Below are 24,406 nucleotides of genomic sequence, written 5' to 3' on the forward strand. Positions count from 1 at the left end.
ACCTCAGCCTTTTCTTTGTCATTGTTAGTTAAAGTTCCACCAGGTGTTTAAGTCTTAAGTTCGGAATAATCTCCTTTGGTTTAGTTTGTGATGCAATATAATTAAACAGTCTCTTTGGGTCACTTTTAATGTTCTTTGCAATAGACATCTCTTTTTCCTTGGTAGCTTTTCGTAACGCCCTCTTAACCTGATTTCGAGCACGTGCATAAGCATTATAATTTTCAGTCGTCCTATACTTCTTATACCATCTGAAGGTCCTTCTTTTCAATCGTATCTTTTCCAAAACAGAAAGTGGGACAGTCTTTTTGTAACTTTTGTTTCCAGTCCAAAACTCTTTAAATGGCACATACTTATCTTGTAATTCCTTCAATTTATCAGTAATGCAAGACCAACACTCATCCACAGATTTGAGTTCCAAAGTCTCTTTCCAATTAATGTCATCCAATGCATGCCTCACTGTCTCATAATCACCTCTATCATAAAAATAGCGTCTGCCTTTCGACTTATCAGCTAGTGGAATACCAGTATCAACTTCAAAAGTAATGCTAGAGTGGTGACTTTTACCTATAGGGGGATAATATAAAACATTATAAACTAAGTCATCTCTGTTTGCTAAAACTAAATCCAAAATATTTGCTGTTTGATTACCACGAAAATGTGTTGGTTCCGTAACAAACTGTACCACAAAATTATCTTGAAACACTTCCAGAAATTTTGAAGCAGGGTGGTCTATGTGTTTGGTACACACTTCTTGTTCCCAATCAATATCTGGATAATTAAAATCACCCATCAACACTTTCTTACCTGTGCCTTCAAAAAACAGCGATACACATTTAATTAATTTCTTATTTTCTTCTAATGAACTACTGGGAGATCTATATGCAACTCCAACTTTTAATTCCTCATTATCAAGTGCAATGGAGCAGAAGACAGAGGGACTGAAGACTTCTTCCAGCTGTGTATTATGTACCACATTCAGATTCGACTTTGCAAACAAGCCTACCCCCCTCCCAGCCTCATTAGTATATAAAACATATCCATCAATTACAGGTTCCCATCCACAGTCAGGTCTCAGGGTTTTTGGCTTCAGTTCAGTAATTGCAATAATGTCAGGATTTAAATCCCAAGCCAAGGCATTCAGTTCTTGTTTTTTGTTTCCAATACTATCAGTGTTTAATAGTAAAAACTTCAGACCTTCAGGACTGTAACTATCAAACTTCAGACCTTCAGGACTGTAACTATCACCCCTTACATTACCATTACTCTTGTTGTTTGTAACTTTCAAATCTTTTTTATTTGCACTATTTACATTATTTACAGCATATCTTTTGGTATTCTTGAGTCAGTGCTCTGAGCTTGGTACCCCAATGTTACCAGCTCTGTCCTTTTCATCCTGTCCGGGTTTGGGTCTGGGAATGATTTTACCATTTCTGATGATGACATCCAGTCCTTCCTCATCCCTCTGTCTTTTCATCTCCATGTACAGTTTCTTGTCACCTTCTCTTTGTTTTTTGGTCTTATCTGGTACAATAACCATTTTGCGGAAAGACTGTTTCTCGTTATTTCTGAGGTGTTTTGATTTGTTAAGGACCATCTCTTTGGAACTAACATCAGGGAAAATTATTTTGATTGGTCTGGGCTTCCTGGCAGAATTTTTCTCAGGCTTTCTTCCCAGACACATGACCTTAAATTCTGCTAGTTTTGGTGCCACATCTGGACAAATCTCTTGGCACACTTCCTTCATAAGTGCCCCATCCGTTTCCCTTTCTTTTTCCCCCTGTGAAATCATTTTCATCAACATTGAAAATGATCAAATTGTTCTTTCGCATGTCCCTTTCTTTCTCCTCTTCAAAGTATTCTTGAATCTGAGCCTTAATTTGTTCATTTATGCTTCCTCCTGTACTCTGCAACATGCTCAGAATCATCTGATTCTGTATCTGCAGAGTTTCAACAATTTTTATTAGTGTTGTGACCTTGGCTTCGGTTTGAGCCAGTTTGTCACTGGAATCTGATCCCTGTGTCATTTCTTCCATACATTTGGGACAGTACCATTTTATGGCACTGTTTTTAGTCCTCTGGAGGTGTTCAAAATCTGCATGCTCGACTTTGGCACAATTAGTGTGACACCAGGCTTTGCAGCGGTCACAACTTATCCACTTTTTGCAGCCTTTCAATTCAATTCATGTTGTTTAGAGCCCAGCCGACCGTTTAGGTTGCAGCCTTTCAAGGAACTGCAAATAGAACAGGGAGTTTTATCTTTATCATCAGTAAGGAGCAGAATTGGAGACGCGGCTCCGGTCTTTTTACCCTTTTCTCCACTGGTAGAGTTTCCCCCTCCCCCCGCCCCCCCACTCGCATTGCTTACAGATCCAATTCTGGTATTCACCATTGCAATATTTTCGTATTGCACCAAAAGTGTGAAACGGGAAAAGGAGGGAAAACCTTACCTTGTAGTAGTGCAGCAAGTAAATCGTGCAGCAAGTAAAAACGTGCAGTGACAGTTGTGAGAGCTCGATCGAGTTAGTACGAACTTTCAAAATCGAAAATGACTTTTGAATCTGGTGAGTTGGGATTGACGAATCAATTTCGAGCTTCCTTCAGGAACAGTGAGATTATCGCCAAGAAATAAGGCGACGTTTTTGAAGCTGATGTTCCAGCCTCCTATTTTAAGACCCGTTTGTAATGGTTTTTGATCAAAGCTTCTAATTTGGTGGATTTTCTTGGTCAAAAACAGCAGAGGCCAAAGTCAAGCAGCCATCTTGGAGCATGCGCACTCTCTTTGTGAAAACAATAGCCGTATGGAATCAGCTGGGGGAAGAAGTTGTGAGCGCAGGGACTGACTACGACCGCAGCATTCAAGGCGGCCATCAAAAGACCCCTCAGTGCCAGCTACTGTTTCAAAGTTCCAATCAAATTAATGACACCCGGTAGCAGTAGTAGTCAGTCAGGAGCTTTTTTGTTGTTGTTTGTTTGTTTGCTGTTGTTTTTTTGCAAGAGCTCTCCCAAGTTTCTCTCTGATTACCTCCCCCCCTACCCCCCCCCCACCCCATCTCCTGGCCCAGAAACCCCTACCTCATGAATCCACAAAACACGCAAACCCCCCTTTTAGTCGACAGAATCTTCAAAATGATGAAGGCAGTAGTCAAGGGGAAGAAGAAGAAGAAGTTCCGTTGCGACGATGGCCATATTGGTCCCGGCTGTCACTGACGTGCAGTGCGATGTATAGATCCTGATCCTGATCCTGCCACTACTACTACTCAATAAATGAAAAATAAACTGATAAGAAGACAATAACGATAATAAATCAACATATAAACAAATAAATGTAAAACATACATATACACATAGGCACACGTACGCACGCACACACGCATGCATGCATAACCGCCATATGCAACAAACGGCATGATATGAAAGCACAAACAAATACACATAAACGTACACGGGCCCCGACACACACACACACACACACACACACACACACTGGCACACACACACACACACACACACACACACACACACACACACACACACACGCACGCACACACACAAACACACACACACACACACCGTGGTACACACACACACACACACACACCGTGGCACACACACACACCGTGGCACACACACACCGTCAGTGGCACACACACACACACACACACACACAAGACGTTATCTGTTATTGCAGAATGTTTGCTGCATAGTCCAATTGTTAACATTTTTTACAGTTGTTTGATGTTAGCGTTTCCTTCTATATGCCTATGTCTCCCCTTTTAATGTTTTATTTTTTCCATTACTTTGTATCTCTTCCCCCCCCACGCACCCCCCCGCCCCACGCCCCCCCCTCCCCCCCCCCCCCCCCCCCCCCCCCACACACACACACACACATGCGCACACACACATACACACACACCATTCTTCACTCTCTGCCCAAGTAGAAGATGTTAAACTGAAGACGACGACGACTACTACTACTACTACACACACACACACACACACACACACACACTGAGTATCCAATCAATGGTAGGGAAAAACCGCGGTGGTTGCGAATTGATGTTTTATCCTCTAAACCACAGACTAACAACGCTGGGGAAAGTTTCAGTTTGCTGGGGAAAATGCCAGGGAAGTGGGGGAGGGGAGGGGTGACAGGATATAGAACGCGTTATGATAAAGTGCAATTATTGTCATTTCCTATTTTTCCGTTATTATCTTAGACGTTCTATACCTTCTGTTGAACATGCCGAAACAGTAAGTCCGTTCTATAGCGGCAAATATATTGAACTCAAAGTTTTGTAAAGTAAGAAACGATAACGACACCGGCACATGTGTCGCTCTCTTGCATCAGGTTGAGCGAAAAATAGACACTGAGCACTGTGTTCGAGTAAACAGAAGCTTTCGGTACAGTTGCAGTTATGCCGCCCCAAGGTAAGGAAGTGCAGAAAGACAGGCTATTTATATGAACTGTGCTACTTTAAAATGTTCGTGTAGTCAATGTGCCAGCGTGCGTTTGGTTTCTGTTTAACTGTAACAATATGTCGAACGGTTTGGGACATGCTTGCGGACGTCTGCTAAAACACAGAAGCCGAGTGCAAAGTTCTCTAAAAGTTCCAGAATCATGATCTTACATCGGAACCAGTTTTACTTTTAGAATCATGTCAGTATTGCTACATATTGCATAAGCCGGTGCTTGCCATTGTCAAGATTGTGTGTTCGCTGGAGACCACACAGCAGTGGACTGCGCCCCATCTCCCCTGTCAACCAATAGCACATCCCACGGTAGCCCAGTATAGCAGATTCCCACAAAACGACACTTTCATCAACATACAGATGTTGGTCGTTAAGTGGGAGGAGAATGAAAATGAAGAAGAGTTAAAGACTGGTGAATAATGTTTGGAAAGAAAAATTACAATAATTATAGAAATTTGAAATAATTATACTATAGAAATAGGTATTGGCTTAGGTATTGCTGATTTGATATTGTTTATATGACAAAGGCTCAAATCCACACTTAAGCATTGTTCAAGCCATTTCATGGATCGAAATATTCATGTCACTTGTGTTAAAGTAATACTTTCAAAGGATTGATTTTTTAACCTTTTGAATGACTTTTATGGTGTCACCATGAATCATGACTGTTATGAATGTGACCAACAGGAGCAACACAGCAACAGCAGGATAGCGGTATGGACCGCAAAAGCACTGCCAAACTCAGTGAAATTTTGGCCATTGAGCGCAAAGTTCAGGAACGCTGGGAGCAGGAGAAGATATTCGAAGAGGATGCCCCTCAGCCTGGGTCTCCTGCAGCAAAGTAAGGCACTGCTGTGAGTGTTGTGATGGGGACAAACGTGTGTGTGTGTGTGTGTGTGTGCGTGCATGCATGTTTATATGTGCATGTGTGTGTGTGCACGTGTGTGTGTTGTGTTGGTGTGTGTGTGTGTGCACTAGATATGATAATGATATCAAATGTTGGGCAATACCCACATTTTTTCACCTGAGCTCTTACGTTTCAGAGATTGAATTAGCTGTAAATTGGCTAGTAAAATATATATTTACTCAAGATTTCTTCCCCTTTACTCGTTTATTAGCCTTCTTTGCAGCATTCAGGAGGGGAAGAAATGCAGAGTATATATACTGCTATTTGAACCTATTTACAACTTTTTCCATCTTTGAAACTAAAGTGAATGGACAGAGTACAGGGCAAGAAATGTGGACATTGCCAAATGTTGAATATAATTTACTAAATAGTAAATTGTAAATATCTAATAAATAATTGTAAATATCTAATAAATATTTGCAATTTAAAAAAGGAAAAGAGATGTTTCTGTATTCATCATGTTTTCTATAATTTACATGTTTAAATTCTGTATTCATCATGTTTTCTATAATTTACATGTTTAAATTCTGTATTCATCATGTTTTCTATAATTTACATGTTTAAATTCTGTATTCATCCTGTTTTCTATAATTTACATGTTTAAATTCCAGAGTATGTCCTTCATGCCCTTTTCTTTTACTGATTTTTCGGAGTGGGTCACTGGTCCTTGAGGAAACTTGAAAATTTGAAATTGATTTGGAAACATGCTTTTCATTGTACTCTACTCAAAGTAAAAGATCATACAGTTAGACCGTCCATGTATAATTCTGTGTATGGTTTAGAGTTGATGACTGTCAAATCTGTGTCAGTTTTTGATCTGCATAACTGTGTTGTGTTCTGTCAGTAGTGATTATTAATGAATGATTATAATCATATTAACGTATAGTAGGAGGAGCTGTGGCAGAATGGAATCACCGCAGGGTTCCTGACCCAGTGTTCACCAGTGACCAGGTTTGGGCCTGGTGTTTTGTCCTTGGGAAAGGAACTTTATTCTGGTTTTCTATCCAGGTGTGAATGGGTACCTGACTTCAGTTGTGGAAGGTTATAATGGCAGGAGAGAATTGGGCTCTGCCTTTCTGCACTGAGGCCCAGAGACAGTGGATATGAATTCACTGCCCTCATTGCTGTGAAAGGCTGTGGACCTTGAACCATGAACGTCTTGATGTGTTGGAACAGGCAGGAAAAGTTTCTGGTGACCTTCCCCTACCCCTACATGAATGGACGCCTGCATCTGGGGCACACGTTTTCCCTGTCCAAGTGTGAGGTATGTCAGATGGGTTCATTGGACAGTCTTGGGTTGAAATGTTAATGGTGTTTTTTTTTTCACTGATGGCAAAGTGGAGTGGTGGCCTAATGGTAATAGAGGGTTGAATCTCACAATCGTCAGTATTTCCTTCCCCAACGCAAGTCTTTTAGTAATGATCTGGTTGCTAGTCATTTGAATGAAACAGTAAACTGAGGTCCCGTGTGTAGCATGCACTCGGCGCATGTTAAAGAACTCCATGGCAACAGAAGTGTTGTCCCTGGCAAAATTCTGTAGAAATGGACTTAGATGATGCGAAGACAAATACACTAGCAGGCAGAAACTAAAAGGGTTGTGCTGTATTGTAGTGATGTGCTGTCCCTGGGGAGAGCAGCCTGTTGTGAAAAAAGTGATACAATACAATACAGTGACAATGCAGCACAGTGCAGCAAAACGCAGCACAGCACAGCACAGCACAGTACAATCATACCTGCTGGAGTTGATGACATGATTGACTGAATGACAAAGGAAATGAATGATGAGCGCCTATTGGCAGCCGTCAGTCGGTTCAACCCAGGCAGGCAGCCTGTTGTGCAAATGACCCCTTGTTTGTAAAACACTTTGAGCTTGGTCTCTGACCGAGGGTAGGTGCTATATAACTTATAAGTATCCATGTCAATCAATCAGTGACTGGAATGTTTGGTGTTTTACAGTGCCACCAGCAGGATAGAGAACAGAAATAAATCAGCACACCACACAGTGCAGTGCTTTGGGATTATCATTTTGTGTAATGTACCTTGGTCAGCTGAGTGGCCGTGTTGTATTGCAGTGTGAGTTAACGCACAACAACTTGACTTGTTTCCATAGTGTGTATCCTAACTCCGTACACTGCAAGGCTGCATTTTATTGCCATGTGACTGAGGGTAGGTGCTATATAACTTATAAGTATCCATATCAATCAGTCAGTGACTGGAATGTTTGGTGTTTTACAGTGCCACCAGCAGGATAGAGAACAGAAATAAATCAGCACACCACACTGATGTTCAGTGCAGTGCTTTGGGATTATCATTTTGTGTAACGTACCTTGGTCAGCTGAGTGGCCGTGTTGTATTGCAGTGTGAGTTAACGCACAACAGCTTGACTTGTTTCCATAGTGTGTATCCTAACTCAGTACACTGCAAGGCTGCATTTTATTGCCATGTGACTGAGGGTAGGTGCTATATAACTTATAAGTATCCATATCAGTCAGTCAGTGACTGGAATGTTTGGTGTTTTACAGTGCCACCAGCAGGATAGAGAACAGAAATAAATCAGCACACCACACTGATGTTCAATGCAGTGCTTTGGGATTATCATTTTGTGTAACGTACCTTGGTCAGCTGAGTGGCTGTGTTGTATTGCAGTGCGAGTTAACGCACAACAGCTTGACTTGTTTCCATAGTGTGTATCCTAACTCAGTACACTGCAAGGCTGCGTTTTATTGCCATGTGACTGCACAACCTGACTGTGAAGGTTTCTTTGCTGTTGCAGTTTGCGGTGGGCTATCAGAGGATGCGAGGCAAGAAGTGCCTGTTCCCCTTTGGTCTTCACTGCACAGGCATGCCTATCAAGGTTCGTAATGGTATCAATAATGATAATAATAAATAATAATAATGATATTAACGGTAATGACAATAATGGTGATAATACGTAGCTCGTCTCTGGCGTGATATTCTGTACTAAAGCTGCTCAAAGTGCCTGACATGAACCAGTTCAATGTAAACATACCATAAAAATATTACAGCTGCTCTCTTTTGACGAAAAAGATCCATTGCCTTCACACCTGCAAATCAAAACTTGACTGCATATATGCAGCAGAAAAAAGCGCATTTCAAAATCCATCAATGAAAATTGTCAAGGAAATACTGTTTAGATTAAAATTAAATACATTTTATCACACACACACACACACACACACACACACACACACACACACACACACACACACACAGAGTTCTTCATGTTTTGCGTGCCTTTGCCACCTACAGTTTTTATTCACTACCATAATCTGTCACTTGTTTTGTTTCACATGTTTTCCACAATGTCACAGGTTGATATGTACAAGGATTTTCATGTTGATTATTCATTACTAGAATATAAATCTAAGGTCTGTAATGGGATGCTACAAATTATTGCATGTTTTGATGTTTGTTATTCATGACAGGAATATGAATTTGTTGTCTGTAAAATGGATGCTACAAATGATTTTACGTCATGCAGTATTGAAAGGTGAGAATCAGCTTGTTAACCACATGTGTGTGGAGATAGGTCCCCATCTTCTTTATTGCTCAACACGGGATTTCTTGTGGATGTGGTGATGTTGTTCTCTGTCGGTTAGATTGAGCGACCGACCAACTGACGGACTGTTTATTTCACACACATTCACTGACGTACACACTTGCTAACAGCAGTCAGTGGTGTGTCGTGCCAGGCGTGTGCAGACAAGCTGAAGAACGAACTGGCCGATTTCGGCTACCCCCCACAGTTCCCCCCGGAAGAGGAGGAGGCGCCACCGGCACAAGGGTCAGAGGTCGGCAAGGACAAGTCGAAGGGAAAGAAGGTAGGCACTGTCTGTGTCACTGGGCTTTCTGGTTTTGAGTCTGGTACAGGCACAAGGGACAATAGGTGGGCACTGTCTGTTCCACTGGGCTTTCTGGCTTTGAGAGTCTGGGACAATAGGTGGGCACTGTCTGTCTGTCTGAAGTACTAGTGGCAGATCATGTCATACGTAGAGGCGTGTTGCTGCTAGTGTTATAGTGCCATGATAAATAAATCATGATAACTATCAGCGGTTGTGGCTTTCAGGGCAAGGTGCTGGCCAAGACGGGTGGCCTGCGGTACCAGTGGCAGATCATGTCGGCCCTGGGGCTGAAGGACGAGGAGATCAAGCTGTTCACCGACCCCGCCCACTGGCTCCAGTACTTCCCTCCCCGGGCCATGTCCGACCTGCGGCGCATGGGGGTCAGGGTAGGTGCTGGTGCAGGGGAGAGAAATGTAGTGAAAGAAAGCTTTAACTGTTTCACCGCCGTAGGTGACTTGAGTTGACTGGACAGTGCGCTGCCTTAGGCAGCTTTTGTTGACGTCGAGGGGTCATGTTGATAAAACCATTTTTCACATTGTAACAATGCTTGACAGCTGTGGCCGTTTCCTTGCAAATAGAACAATGACTGACCTGACCGTGTTTGAAGTGAACAAGTCAGCCATTTTCCTGCCAGTAGAACAATGACTAACCTGACCATGTTTGAAGTGCACAAGTCAGCCATTTTCCTGCCAATAGAACAGTGACTAACCTGACCATGTTTGAAGTGCACAAGTCAGCCATTTTCCTGCCAATAGAACAATGACTAACTTGACCATGTTTGAAGTGAACCAGTCAGCCATTTTCCTGCCAATAGAACAGTGACTAACCTGACCATGTTTGAAGTGCACAAGTCAGCCATTTTCCTGCCAATAGAACAATGACTAACCTGACCGTGTTTGAATAGAACAATGACTAACTTGACCGTGTTTGAAGTGAACAAGTCAGCCATTTTCCTGCCAATAGAACAATGACTAACCTGACCGTGTTTGAATAGAACAATGACTGACCTGACTGTGTTTGAAGTGCACAAGTCAGCCATTTTCCTGCCAACAGAACAGTGACTAACCTGACCATGTTTGAAGTGCACAAGTCAGCCATTTTCCTGCCAATAGAACAGTGACTAACCTGACCATGTTTGAAGTGAACGAGTCAGCCATTTTCTTGCCAATAGAACAATGACTGACCTGACCGTGTTTGAAGTGCACCAGTCAGCCATTTTCCTGCCAATAGAACAATGTTGACTTGACCGCGTTTGAAGTGCACCAGTCAGCCATTTTCCTGCCAATAGAACAATGACTAACTTGACCGTGTTTGAATTCACAGGTCCATTGTGTTATTTTGACATGAACCAAAACCTATGACTGAGAGCATGGTTGCTAAAATATTTGGCGTTGGGGAGTGTTTTACACACACAAACTTAATGGTGAAAGAGTTGATTATTCAGGATTAAGAGGTAAGCCCATGTACATACATTTTTTTTTTCCAACCTTGGGCGATACCCTGCCACCCCCCCCCCAAAAAAAAACCCCGAAAAGTACATTGAAAAAAGAAAAATAAACAGTACTGAAAGAATTATATACAAGAAAGAAAAGAATTATAGACAAGAAAGACAAAAACATGGCACAACAACTCACAAGCTACCAAAAGGAAGGAATGCTAACCACAAACAACAAAACATACAAACACACACACACACACACATGCACACGCACATACTGGCACATATGCACTCACACGCACACACACACTGGCACATACGCACTCAGACACACACACACACACACACACACACACACACACACACACACACACACACCACATGCATGCATAAGCACACGTATGCACATAGAAACCAAGTGATGCTGAAAGTGAAACAGGAAGTGAGGGGTGCAGGGGGGGGAAGAAGAAGAAGAAGAAAATGAAACGCTGTTCAGTCTTGTGGAAGCCTTTGACTGGCTTTTGTTGTCTTGAGTCCTCAGTTGATACTCAAGCCAGAGGAGTTAAGAAAAAAAATTGTTTTAATTACACATACTTAACCGTGACCCAACTAAAAAAATTGTTTTACCTGTCTGAGAGATAAGTAGTAGTGTGTTTCTCCTCGTCTGTCTCACAGGCACGTGTGTACACATATGCACGCATGCACACATTCTCTTTCTCCATCCCTCTCTCTCTCTCTCTGTGTTGTCTCTCTCTTTCTCAAACAAAATCACACACATGCATCAAGATAACCAAGCATATATATATATATATTATGAACAGCTAGTCTTGCAAGTTTTCATGTGATCTTTAGAGTTGAATTTTATTCGGTGAATTAATAAAGCTGAAACTATGTTAGTTTGATTACCTAAAAGTTTGTACAAGTGGTTGGCATTCTCATTGATTAACCACAGTTCCATCTCAGATAGATATAAATGAATATTGTTATTCATATTTCCTACACGTTTTGTCTTCAAATGTAGACAGGGGATAAACCCCACAGTATATTTAGGTATTTAAGAATTGAAAGCAAAGTTATTAATAGATTTGTACAAATACAAGACTTCTGAATTCATTGTATCAGTATTGTGACAGTTTCTAATAAAAGTACTGTTTAAACCAAACAGATTTGCACAGCCCAAGACAATAGAATGAATAAAAAAAATTTTAAAAATCTTTGTGATTGATCAAAGTCACTGGCATTAGCCTCGAATATCTTTATGGTATTCTTTGCCATTACAACCTATGAGGAAATCTGTGTTGTTCACTGTTAATCAGATTCTTTATGTTCCATCTGTCAGAACAGAATCCTTCGGTCAGCATACTGTCTCCTTTCAGTCTAACTATCTGGAACAGCCTTCTGTTTGACATTTGACACTCCACTTCACAGCCTTTTCCAGATCTGTTCTGAAGACCCATCTATATTGAATAAGTAGCACTGATATCTTTGTCAACCACAGTTCAAAACTGCATCCTATCCATACTGTGTGTTTGAATATTTTGTGTGTGTACGTGTGTGTGTGTGCGTGCGTGCGTGTGTGTGTGTGCGCGTGCATGCGTGTGCGTGTGTGTGTGTGTGAGCAAGCAAGTGAACTGGGCACATCGTGCCATGTCTGTTTGAAGTTTGTGTAAACCGATTCATTATTTCATCATTTACAGGAAGGAGTTTTTGTACAGGTAAAGCACTTTGCGCTCTATTTGAGAACTTTATTGTTGTTATTATCATGTTTTATATATGTTGACGAAGTTTGGTTTGAAACGCCAGGTTGATTGGCGACGGTCCTTCATTACCACTGACGCCAACCCGTACTACGACTCCTTCGTGCGCTGGCAGTTCATCCGGCTGAATGAGAGGAACAAGCTGAAGTTTGGGAAAAGGTACACTGCTGTGACAACGTCTGTCTTTAAGCCGTGTTTAGACTGTGCTTGGCTAAAGGTACTTTAGCGTGAGTGTTAAGGCTGAGTTTAGGCTGTGCTTGGCTGAAGGTACTTTAGCGTGAGTGTTAAGGCTGAGTTTAGACTGTGCTTGGCTAAAGGTACTTGTGTGTGAGTGTTAAGGCTGAGTTTAGACTGTGCTTGGCTAAAGGTACTTGTGTGTGAGTGTTAAGGCTGAGTTTAGACTGTGCTTGGCTGAAGGTACTTTAGTGTGAATGTTAAAGCTGAGTTTAGGCTGTGCTTGGCTAAAGGTACTTTAGTGTGAGTGTTAAAGCTGAGTTTAGACTGTGCTTGGCTGAAGGTACTTTAGTGTGAGTGTTAAGGCTGTGTTTAGGCTGTGCTTGGCTAAAGGTACTTTAGTGTGAGTGTTAAAGCTGTGTTTAGGCTGTGGTTGGCGAAAGGTACTTGTGTGTGAGTGTTAAAGCTGTGTTTAGACTGTGCTTGGCTAAAGGTAGTTTAGTGTGAGTGTTAAGGCTGAGTTTAGGCTGTGCTTGGCTAAAGGTACTTTAGTGTGAGTGTTAAAGCTGTGTTTAGGCTGTGGTTGGCTAAAGGTACTTGTGTGTGAGTGTTAAAGCTGTGTTTAGGCTGTGGTTGGCTAAAGGTACTTGTGTGTGAGTGTTAAGGCTGTGTTTAGGCTGTGGTTGGCTAAAGGTAATTTAGTGTGAGTGTTAAAGCTGTGTTTAGGCTGTGGTTGGCTAAAGGTACTTTAGTGTGAGTGTTAAAGCTGTGTTTAGACTGTGCTTGGCTGAAGGTACTTGTGTGTGAGTGTTAAGGGTGAGTTTAGGCTGTGCTTGGCTAAAGGTACTTAGTGTGAGTGTTAAGGCTGAGTTTAGACTGTGCTTGGCTAAAGGTACTTTAGTGTGAGTGTTAAGGCTGAGTTTAGGCTGTGCTTGGCTAAAGGTACTTAGTGTGAGTGTTAAGGCTGAGTTTAGACTGTGCTTGGCTAAAGGTACTTTAGTGTGAGTGTTAAGGCTGAGTTTAGGCTGTGCTTGGCTAAAGGTACTTAGTGTGAGTGTTAAGGCTGAGTTTAGACTGTGCTTGGCTAAAGGTACTTTAGTGTGAGTGTTAAGGCTGTGTTTAGGCTGCGGTTGGCTAAAGGTACTTGTGTGTGAGTGTTAAAGCTGTGTTTAGGCTGTGGTTGGCTAAAGGTACTTGTGTGTGAGTGTTAAGGCTGTGTTTAGGCTGTGGTTGGCTAAAGGTAATTTAGTGTGAGTGTTAAGGCTGAGTTTAGACTGTGCTTGGCTAAAGGTACTTTAGTGTGAGTGTTAAAGCTGTGTTTAGGCTGCGGTTGGCTAAAGGTACTTGTGTGTGAGTGTTAAGGCTGTGTTTAGGCTGTGCTTGGCTAAAGGTACTTTAGTGTGAGTGTTAAAGCTGAGTTATTCTGTGTTGACTAAAGGTACTTTAGTGTGAGTGTTAAAGCTGAGTTATTCTGTGTTGGCTAAAGGTGCTTTAGTGTGAGTGTTAAAGCTGTGTTTAGGCTGTGCTTGGCTAAAGGTACTTTAGTGTGAGTGTTAAAGCTGAGTTATTCTGTGTTGGCTAAAGGTGCTTTAGTGTGAGTGTTAAAGCTGTGTTTAGGCTGTGCTTGGCTAAAGGTACTTGTGTGTGAGTGTTAAAGCCGTGTTTAGGCTGTGGTTGGCTAAAGGTGCTTTAGTGTGAGTGTTAAAGCTGTGTTAAGGCTGTGCTTGGCTAAAGGTACTTGTGTGTGAGTGTTAAAGCTGAGTTTAGGCTGTGTTGGCTAAAGGTACATCTGTGTGAGTGTTAAAGCCGTGTTTAGGCTGTGGTTGGCTAAAGGTGCTTTAGTGTGAGTGTTAAAGCTGTGTTTAGGCTGTGCTTGGCTACAGGTACTTGTGTGTGAGTGTTAAAGCTGAGTTTAGGCTGTGTTGGCTAAAGGTACATCTGTGTGAGTGTTAAAGCTGTGTTTAGGCTGTGCTTGGCTAAAGGTACTTTAGTGTGAGTGTTAAAGCTGAATTTAGGATGTGCTTGGCTAAAGGTACTTTAGTGTGAGTGTTAAAGCTGAGTTTAGGCTGCGGTTGGCTAAAGGTACTTTAGTGAGAATGTTAAAGCTGAGTTTAGGCTACGGTTGGCTAAAGGTACTTGTGTGTGAGTTTTAAAGCTGTGTTTAGGCTGCAGTTGGCTAAAGGTACTTTAGTGTGAGTGTTAAAGCTGAGTTTAGACTGTGCTTGGCTAAAGGTACTTTAGTGTGAGTGTTAAAGCTGAGTTTAGGCTGCGGTTGGCTAAAGGTACTTGTGTGTGAATGTTGAAGCTGAGTTTAGGCTACGGTTGGCTAAAGGTACTTGTGTGTGAATGTTAAAGCTGAGTTTAGGCTATGGTTGGCTAAAGGTACTTGTGTGTGAGTGTTAAAGCTGTGTTTAGGCTGCGGTTGGCTAAAGGTACTTGTGTGTGGGTGTTAAGGCTGTGTTTAGTCTGCTCTTGGCTAAAGGTACTTTAGTGTGAGTGTTAAAGCTGTGTTTAGTCTGCGGTTGGCTAAAGGTACTTGTGTGTGAGTGTCAAAGCTGAGTTTAGGCTGTGGTTGGCTAAAGGTGCATGTGTGTGAGTGTTAAAACTGTGTTTAGGCTGTGCGTGGCTAAAGGTACTTTAGTGTGAGTGTTAAAGCTGTGTTTAGGCTGTGCTTGGCTAAAGGTACTTGTGTGTTTGAGTGTTAAAGCTGTGTTTAGGCTGTGCTTGGCTAAAGGTACTTGTGTGTGAGTGTTAAAGCTGAGATTAAGCTGTGTTTGGTAAAAGTTACATGCGTGTGTGTCGTCGTTGTCTTCATCTTCCACAGCTCTGTGAAGAGTCTTTGGGGCGCCGCACAGAACAGGTTCCTCTGTCGGTTGTGCGTCAGAGCCTCAGAGGCTGCACTTGAATATAATTGACATTATAATGGATTCTGTTCACAGTGAACTTTGATAAGGATAAGTCTGTGTATGGACTGATCTCTTGTATCCAAGGTTCAGAGTGAACTTTGATCAGGGTAAGTCTGTTTATGGACTGATCTCTTGTATCCAAGGTTCACAATGAACTTTGATCAGGGTAAGTCTGTTTGTGGACTGATCTCTTGTATCCAAGGTTCCCAATGAACTTTGATCAGGGTAAGTCTGTTTGTGGACTGATCTCATGTCTCCTTGTTTCATCAGTCAGAGGGTTAAATCATGTTCAAGTTGTGATGTTTGTCAGCAGTTGCTGCTGTTGTTAAACATTGTATATGGGTTTGCTTTTTTTTTTTTTTTTTTTGCTTTAAAAAAAAGAAAAAAAAAAAAGAAGAAGAAAATAAGGATCTCCAGGAGTCTGGAGTGAAAAAAAAAAAAGGGTAACAGTTTGGTTTATTTTTAGAAGGAGAAGAACTATGTTGCCAGGTACACCATCTTCTCCCCCAAGGACAACCAGCCATGCATGGACCACGACCGCAGCTCTGGGGAGGTGAGTCACACAATCATGTGCTTGTTTTGTTTTGTTTTGTTTATAGCCAGGGTAATGATTATGGTAAGGAGGAAGGTGGTAAAAGGGTTGATGGGGGGGTCTTGGCTTGAGTCCTGGTCTGTGCCCTTTCTTCCAAGTTTGACTGGAAAGTGACGGGTGCAATAGCCGAGTGGTTAAAGCGTTGGACTGTCAATCTGAGGGTCCGGGGTTCGAATCTCGGTAACGGCGCCTGGTGGGTAAAGGGTGGAGATTTTTACGATCTTCCAGGTCAACATATGTGCAGACCTGCTAGTGCTTGAATCCCCTTGGTGTGTATACGCAAGCAGAAGATCAAATATGCACGTTAAAGATCCTGTAATCCATGTCAGTGTTCGGTGGATTATGGAAACAAGAACATACCCAGCATGCACATCCCCCAAAAGCGGAGTATGGCTGCCTGCATGGCAGAGTAAAAACGGTCATGCACGTAAAAGCCCACTCATAAACATGCGAGTGAACGTGGGAGTTGCAGTCCACGAACGAAGAAGAAGTAGAAGAAGAATGACTGGAGCGTCTTGTCATTCAGGTGAGATGATAAACTGAGATCCCCTGTGTGCACAGCTCACACTTGGGTCACTAAAAACCAAAACCCCCCCCCCAAAAAAAAAACAAGCCACATAGCAATATGAATTGTTGTCCTGGGGCAAAATTGTGTAGAAGAAAACCCCTCCCACGGGTGGGTACACAAAAATGTGGATGCACTCAAGGACACCCCTTGTCTCTGACCACCTGTAAACAGGTGCCCGAAGGATTGCCACCTTGCTGTGGTGGGAGGGTGTGTGTGTGTGTGTGTGTGGGGGGGGGGGGGGGGTTGTGTGCCTCAGCGACCCCTAGAGCTATGCTGGTGGGCGTTTGTGCTCCTGGTAGGGCCAGCCAAGCCAGACAGGTTAAAGGGCAGAGGCTGGACAATCCCCAGGTCCCCAGGTTGGGGGTAGGGCACAGGGCCAACGACCTGGTCCTGTAAAAAAAAAACCACCTCTGGTCAGCACAACAGAAGAAACCAACACTATAGTACCCTTGCTGTTGATGATCTGGAAATATAGCTTCATCGGGATGACTTGCAACCTATTGTTGGTATGATTGAGAAGATTTTTTCCCCCACTATGTTTAATCCAAATTTGGCATTGGCAGACGGAGAAAATGATAATGTTCAAGTTTACCATGGACACACACACACACACACACACACGATTTGTATTGGCAGGCAGAGAAAAAAAATGACAAAGTTAAAGTTTAACACAGACAGACACACACACACACACACACACACACACACACACACACACACACACACACACAGAGGCAGCCAAACACCGGGTTATTACATAGACTCCACATTGTTTATACACATGAGTCAATAAAAATGCAAATTATAGTGATTGAGCTTGAATGGTAAAAAAAAAAAAAAAAGGGATGTGTTTTCTAATGCAAAGCGAAGTTAGCGCTACTAATATTGCTCATGTGTTCCAAGTTGATGTTGTTTCCTTGTTGTGTATGTGTATGACAGTGCAGCTTTTGACCACAGCTGACAATGGTGATGGTTTTTGCAGGGGGTGGGCCCACAGGAGTACACACTGATCAAGATGAAGGTGAAAGAACCTTTCCCTGCAAAGCTCCAGTGAGTTTCTAGTGTGCTGTGTGTAGGCTTCTTTTCATGTGTGCCACTGTGTTTTGAGAATGTCAGTGCACATAAAAGCACCCACGACGACAAAAGGGTTGTCCCTGGCAAAATTCTGCTGGAAAATGCATTTTGCTAGGAAAGCAAACACCCTTGCAGAAAGAAAAACATAAAAAAAAGAAAAAAAAAAGATGACGCTGCACTGTAGCGATATGCTCTCCATGAGGAGAGCAGCCTGACTTTGACACAGAGAAAGCTATTGTGACTAAGAGTAATACAGTACAATGCAGTACGATGCAGTGCAAGTACAATAATGATGACAGTAATGATAGATAGTACGTGTGTGGTGCAAACTTTCCATGTAATGGGCTGTAAGCACCATACATAAAACAACGCATAGCCAGTAGTGCAAAATAACATACCTCTGCACATGAACAAACAACACATACGTGTATCTATACTCCAAGACAGTACTACAAATTGCAGGTATGAACAATCACACACACACACACTCAGAAAGAAAAGATCTGAGCACATCACTCCTCTTTTGCAACATCTCCACTGGCTCCCTGTCTCACACCGAATAAAGTACAAGATCAGCACTCTATGTTATAGATGCATTCACAAAACTGCCCCTTCCTATCTCTGTGGCTGCCTTCACCTCTACACTCCATCTCGCTCACTACAATCAGGCTCGGATCCACTCTGTTTACGCATACCCAGATTCAAACACTCAACTGTTGGCCGCCATTCTTTCTCTGTTTCTGGACCTTGCGATTGGAATGAACTTTTTCGCTTCGTCAAGTCTCCACACTCGGCTCTTTCAAGTCTGGCCTTAAAACCCACCTCTTCCCAAAATAGCCTCCCTTGCCTGCCCTTCCTTGTCTTTAGTTTCTACAGTTTTAGAGTCATGCATGCGTGTGAATGACTGGTGCGAAAGCGCTTTGATTTGTCTCTGCACAAGATCCAGCGCTATATAAATACCATTATTATTACACACACACACACACACACACATACACACACACAAACACACACACGACAAAAATACTGCACACACGCGCGCACACCCGGTCGCTCACACACACATGCCTGCGCGCACACAAACATCCACCCACAGACACACACACGCACGATGAGGATTTCAGTAGAGGGCAAAGTGGGGTGGGTAGGAGGAAGAATGCAGACAGTCCGCTGTTTCATCACACCCAAAGGTCTGTTTGAATGGATAGGTTTTCAAGTTTGTTTTGAAAGAGGACAGCGTTAGTAAGTGACGGAGATCCAGAGGAAGAGAATTCCAGACAGAAGGTGCTTGATACTGAAAGGCCCTTTGGCCAAATGTCTTTGAAGAGGTTTGGGGGACTCGAAGGAGCTTTTCAGAAAAAAAAAAAAAAAACCCTGAGAGAACAGGAAGGGGTGTAAGTATAAAGGGCAGTAGATAAGTAAGAAGGGGGAGATCCTTCAAAGTGGTGATAAGCCAGTATGGCAATTAATTTTTTTGCATTGAATTCTGTTCTGGATGGGTAACCAGTGAAGATGACTTAAAAGTGGGATAACATGATCCCTTTTTGACTTTCTGGAAATGATACTTGCAGCATTGTTCAAAATCATCTGAAGGCATGACAGCAGATCAGAAGGCAGACCAGCAAGTGGTGAACTGCTGTAGTCAGTGCAACTTAGGATCGAGGAACAAACAAGCCGAATGGTTGCTTCAGTAGTTGGATACGGGTGAATAGTACGGATTTTCCTCACATGGAAGTTTGCAGTTTTACATGACACACTGTTCTCTGCTCCTTTCCCAGGCCCCTGTCAGGAAAGCCAGTGTACCTGGTGGCGGCCACCCTCCGACCGGAAACCATGTTCGGCCAGACAAACTGCTGGGTCAAACCCGACATGAAGTACGTCGCCGTGGCGATGAAGAGCGGCGACGTGTTCGTGTGTACCCACCGTGCGGCCCGCAACATGTCTTACCAGGAGATGACAGGAGAGCTGGGCAAGATGGACGTCCTGGCAGAGCTGACGGGACAGGTGGGAAACGGGCGTCTGTGTCGGGTTCTGTTTCAGTTTCTCAAGGAGGCGTCAACTGCCTTCGGACGAATCCATATACACCACACTACGTCTGTAAGGGAGATGTCTGACCAGCAGCGTAACCCAGCATGCTTTGTTCGGCTTTGAGTGTATGCGTCCATATTAGTATACCTATCAGAGTGGATATGTCTGCAGAGTTTTTCTGGAGGACAACACTCTTGATGCCATGGGTTCTTATTCAGGTCCAGCAAAACAAGGTGAGAAAGTGATTTCATCCACTTTTCACTAAGTCCATGTAAAGTGGAGTTCAAATGAAAAATATTGAAGAAAAAAAACCATATAAAACCTATGTTTCAGTCCATGTCAAATTTAAGTCAAGTTAAAAATATTGATTTCCCTTAAGGATTGAAAGACCGTGTACCTGGAGGGACATCCCGGATTGAAATAACTTGAGATCAGTACGGTGCGGTCACATCCCGGATTGAAATAACTTGAGTTCAGTATGGTGCAGTCACTTCCTGAATTGAAATAACTTTTGAGTTCAGTACGGTGCGGTCACATCTGGGATTGAAATAACTTGAGTTCAGTATGGTGCAGTCACATCCGGGATTGAAATAACTTTTGAGTTCAGTATGGTGCAGTCACATCCGGGATTGAAATAACTTTTGAGTTCAGTATTGTGCAGTCACTTCCTGAATTGAAATAACTTGAGTTCAGTACGGTGCGGTCACATCTGGGATTGAAATAACTTGAGTTCAGTATGGTGCGGTCACATCTGGGATTGAAATAACTTGAGTTCAGTATGGTGCAGTCACATCTGGGATGGAAATAACTCGAGTTCAGTATGGTGCGGTCACTTCCCGGATGGAAATAACTTGAGTTCAGTACAGTGCGGTCACTTCTCGGATTGAAATAACTTGAGTTCAGTATGGTGCGGTCTAATGATACGAACGAGAAGTCTGAAAATGACAGCGACATGAAAAATCACTGACAGACCCTCCCAGTTCTGACCTCCTCTGTTTCCATCTGACAGGATCTGTTGGTCGAGATTCTATGATTCTGGAAAGGGGCAGAAAACTTTCTGGAGTTAAAATCTGAAAAAAAGAAGAAAAAATTTTTTTTGGCAGCTCACTTGTATTTTCTTTAACGCAGCAGTAAACTCAGTTCACCTGCAGATTGTCCAGGCCAAGACTTTCTGTGTCAGGATTTAGCTGTTGAAGGTGGAGAGAGACAACCAAAATATTCAAGTGAGTTGCAAACATTTAAAAAAATTTTTATTGTGAGTTCATATGTGTGAGTGTGCATTTTTTTTTTTTTTTTTTTTTTTTTGTACGCCTATAGTTGACTTCATCAAGTTTTTGCGCCTTATACATATTATTATTAGTAGTAGTAGTTCTTTTTTTTATGTATTTATCTATTATTATTATTATTTTATTTTATTTTATTTTATTTTTTTTTTTTTTTTCTCAAGGCCTGACTAAGCGTGTTGGGTTACGCTGCTGGTCAGGCATCTGCTTGGCAGATGTGGTGTAGCGTATATGGACTTGTCCGAACGCAGTGACGCCTCCTTGAGCTACTGAAACTGAAACTGAGTGTGCATGACTGAAGAATGACTGAACGACACAAGAAACAAAAGATGAGTGGCCAAAGGCAGCTGTCATGTGGCTCTGCCTGGGTGCAGATGTCTTCTTCTTCTTCTTCTTCTGCGTTCACTCGTATGCACACGAGTGGGCTTTTACGTGTATGACCGTTTTTACCCCGCCATGTAGGCAGCCATACTCCGTTTTCGCGGGTGTGCATGCTGGGTATGTTCTTGTTTCCATAACCCACCAAATGCTGACATGGATTACAGGATCCTTAACGTGCGTATTTGATCTTCTGCTTGCATATACACACGAAGGGGGTTCAGGCACTGGCAGGTTTGCACATATGTTGACCTGGGAGATCGTAAAAATCTCCACCCTTTACCCACCAGGCGCCGTCACTGTGATTCGAACCCGGGACCCTCAGATTGACATTCCAACGCTTTAACCACTCGGCTATTGCGCCCGTCGGTGCAGATGTCAAAATTGCTCAGTTTAGTCTCTGATTGAAGATAGGCACTAAAGAAATATCGGTAATAATGATGATGATAATAATAACAGTAGTTATGATGTTTGAATAACAAACCATCACCACCACCATAAACAGCAACCACCATCACCACCATCACCGCCATCATCACCACCATCACAATCACCATCACCACCACTGCAACCACCATCACCACCACAACCACCATCACCACCATCATCACCACCACCATCACAATCACCATCACCATCACCATCACCACCACCACAACCATCACAATCACCACCATCACCATCACCACCACCAAACGAAAAACCTTCTGCGTGAACTGACAGGACATCATGGGCATAGCCCTGAAAGCCCCGCTGACCTCGTACGACCCTGTGTACACACTGCCCATGCTGACCATCAAGTACGGCAAGGGCACGGGCATCGTCACCAGCGTGCCCTCGGACGCCCCCGACGACTTTGCGGCCCTGAGGGACCTCCAGAGCAAGGAGGCCTTCAGACAGAAGTACGGGCTGAAGGACGAGATGGTGCTGCCCTTCCAGCCGGTGAGGCATCGCTGTTTGTTTCATGATGATCATGATGATGGATTGTACTTATTGTATTATTGTTTGTTTCATGATGATCATGATGATGGATAGTACTTATTGTATTATTGTTTGTTTCATGATGATCATGATGATGGATAGTATGTTTCATGATGATCATGATGATGGATAGTACTTATTGTATTGTATTGTATTGTGTTGTTTGTTTCATGATGATCATGATGATGGATAGTACTTATTGTATTATTGTTTGTTTCATGATGATCATGATGATGGATAGTACTTATTGTATTGTATTGTATTGTGTTGTATTGTTGTTTGTTTCATGATGATCATGATGATGGATAGTACTTATTGTATTGTATTGTATTGTGTTGTATTGTTGTTTGTTTCATGATGATCATGATGATGGATAGTACTTATTGTATTGTATTGTATTGTGTTGTATTGTTGTTTGTTTCATGATGATCATGATGATGGGTAATACTTATTGTATTATTGTTTGTTTCATGATGATCATGATGATGGATAGTACTTATTGTATTATTGTTTGTTTCATGATGATCATGATGATGGATAGTACTTATTGTATTGTATTGTTGTTTGTTTCATGATGATCATGATGATGGATAGTACTTATTGTATTGTATTGTTTGTTTCATGATGATCATGATGATGGATAGTACTTATTGTATTGTATTGTATTGCTGTTTGTTTCATAATAATCATGATGATAGATAGTGCTTATTGTATTGTATTGTATTGTATTACCTTTCAGTGCGTGGGGAAAAACGGTAGAGAGTGGTGTTTCAAGCCCTAAAACAATATCCAAAACAAATATGTCCAAAACCGAGAAAATGGTCTGGAGATATGTCACTGTAGAAAAACTGTGTGAATTTTCAGCCTTCCAGAGTTATTTCCCTTTTTCTGATGATGCTATCAGTGACGTCAATATGCATGTACATGATAGCTATGGCACACAAGGGCTTCATGGTGATAATCATAGATAGTATTTATATGGTGCAAACTCCCCATGTAATGGGTTCTAAGCGCCTCACATGAAACAATACATTGGTGCATAATGACATACCTCTATGCATCGAAAAAAACAACATATATATATATATATATGTGTGTGTGTGTGTGTGTGTGTGTATTGATACACCAAAAGAACAAAAAATTCACTGCCTTCCTATGCCGAGCCCTAGAAAAGTAGATATGAATTTACTGCCTTCCTATACGGAGCCCTAGACAGAGTGAATATGAATTCACTGACTTCCTCTGCCGATCCCTAGACACAGTGGATATGAATTCACTGCCTTCCTATGCTGAGCCCTAGACGTAATGGATATGAATTCACTGCCTTCCTATGCCGAGCCCTAGACACAGTGGACATGAATTCACTGCCTTCCTATGCCGAGCCCTAGACGTAATGGATATGAATTCACTGCCTTCCTATGCCGAGCCCTAGACACAGTGGACATGAATTCACTGCCTTCCTATGCCGAGCCCTAGGCACAGTGGATATGAATTCACTGCCTTCCTGTGCCGAGCCCTAGACACAGTGGAAATGAATTCACTGCCTTCCTATGCCGAGCCCTAGACGTAATGGATATGAATTCACTGCCTTCCTATGCCGAGCCCTAGACACAGTGGACATGAATTCACTGCCTTCCTATGCCGAGCCCTAGGCACAGTGGACATGAATTCACTGCCTTCCTATGCCGAGCCCTAGACGTAATGGATATGAATTCACTGCCTTCCTATGTCGAGCCCTAGACACAGTGGACATGAATTCACTGCCTTCCTATGCCGAGCCCTAGGCACAGTGGATATGAATTCACTGCCTTCCTATGCCGAGCCCTAGACACAGTGGACATGAATTCACTGCCTTCCTATGCTGAGCCCTAGACGTAATGGATATGAATTCACTGCCTTCCTATGCCGAGCCCTAGACACAGTGGACATGAATTCACTGCCTTCCTATGCCGAGCCCTAGGCAAAGTGGATATGAATTCACTGCCTT

At 42.6% G+C, this 24,406-nt stretch overlaps 1 protein-coding gene across 1 annotated transcript in view; it reads left to right on the forward strand.

The window, feature by feature from the left end:
* Positions 1 to 4,244: 4,244 nt before the first annotated feature.
* The window catches only part of LOC143298790 (leucine--tRNA ligase, cytoplasmic-like), a 58,792-nt gene continuing 38,630 nt past the window's right edge, over positions 4,245 to 24,406 (forward strand). Inside the window, exons 1-11 of the mRNA XM_076611752.1 lie at positions 4,245 to 4,428; positions 5,158 to 5,311; positions 6,554 to 6,641; positions 8,151 to 8,231; positions 9,091 to 9,219; positions 9,465 to 9,626; positions 12,482 to 12,594; positions 16,005 to 16,068; positions 17,658 to 17,725; positions 19,528 to 19,753; positions 22,162 to 22,380. Coding sequence (XP_076467867.1) covers positions 4,416 to 4,428; positions 5,158 to 5,311; positions 6,554 to 6,641; positions 8,151 to 8,231; positions 9,091 to 9,219; positions 9,465 to 9,626; positions 12,482 to 12,594; positions 16,005 to 16,068; positions 17,658 to 17,725; positions 19,528 to 19,753; positions 22,162 to 22,380 — 1,317 coding nt within the window. The 5' untranslated portion in view covers positions 4,245 to 4,415. The remainder of the gene's footprint in view (positions 4,429 to 5,157; positions 5,312 to 6,553; positions 6,642 to 8,150; positions 8,232 to 9,090; positions 9,220 to 9,464; positions 9,627 to 12,481; positions 12,595 to 16,004; positions 16,069 to 17,657; positions 17,726 to 19,527; positions 19,754 to 22,161; positions 22,381 to 24,406) is intronic.

The sequence above is a fragment of the Babylonia areolata genome, chromosome 24 (genome assembly GCF_041734735.1).
Source record: "Babylonia areolata isolate BAREFJ2019XMU chromosome 24, ASM4173473v1, whole genome shotgun sequence".
Classification (NCBI taxonomy): domain Eukaryota; kingdom Metazoa; phylum Mollusca; class Gastropoda; order Neogastropoda; family Buccinidae; genus Babylonia; species Babylonia areolata.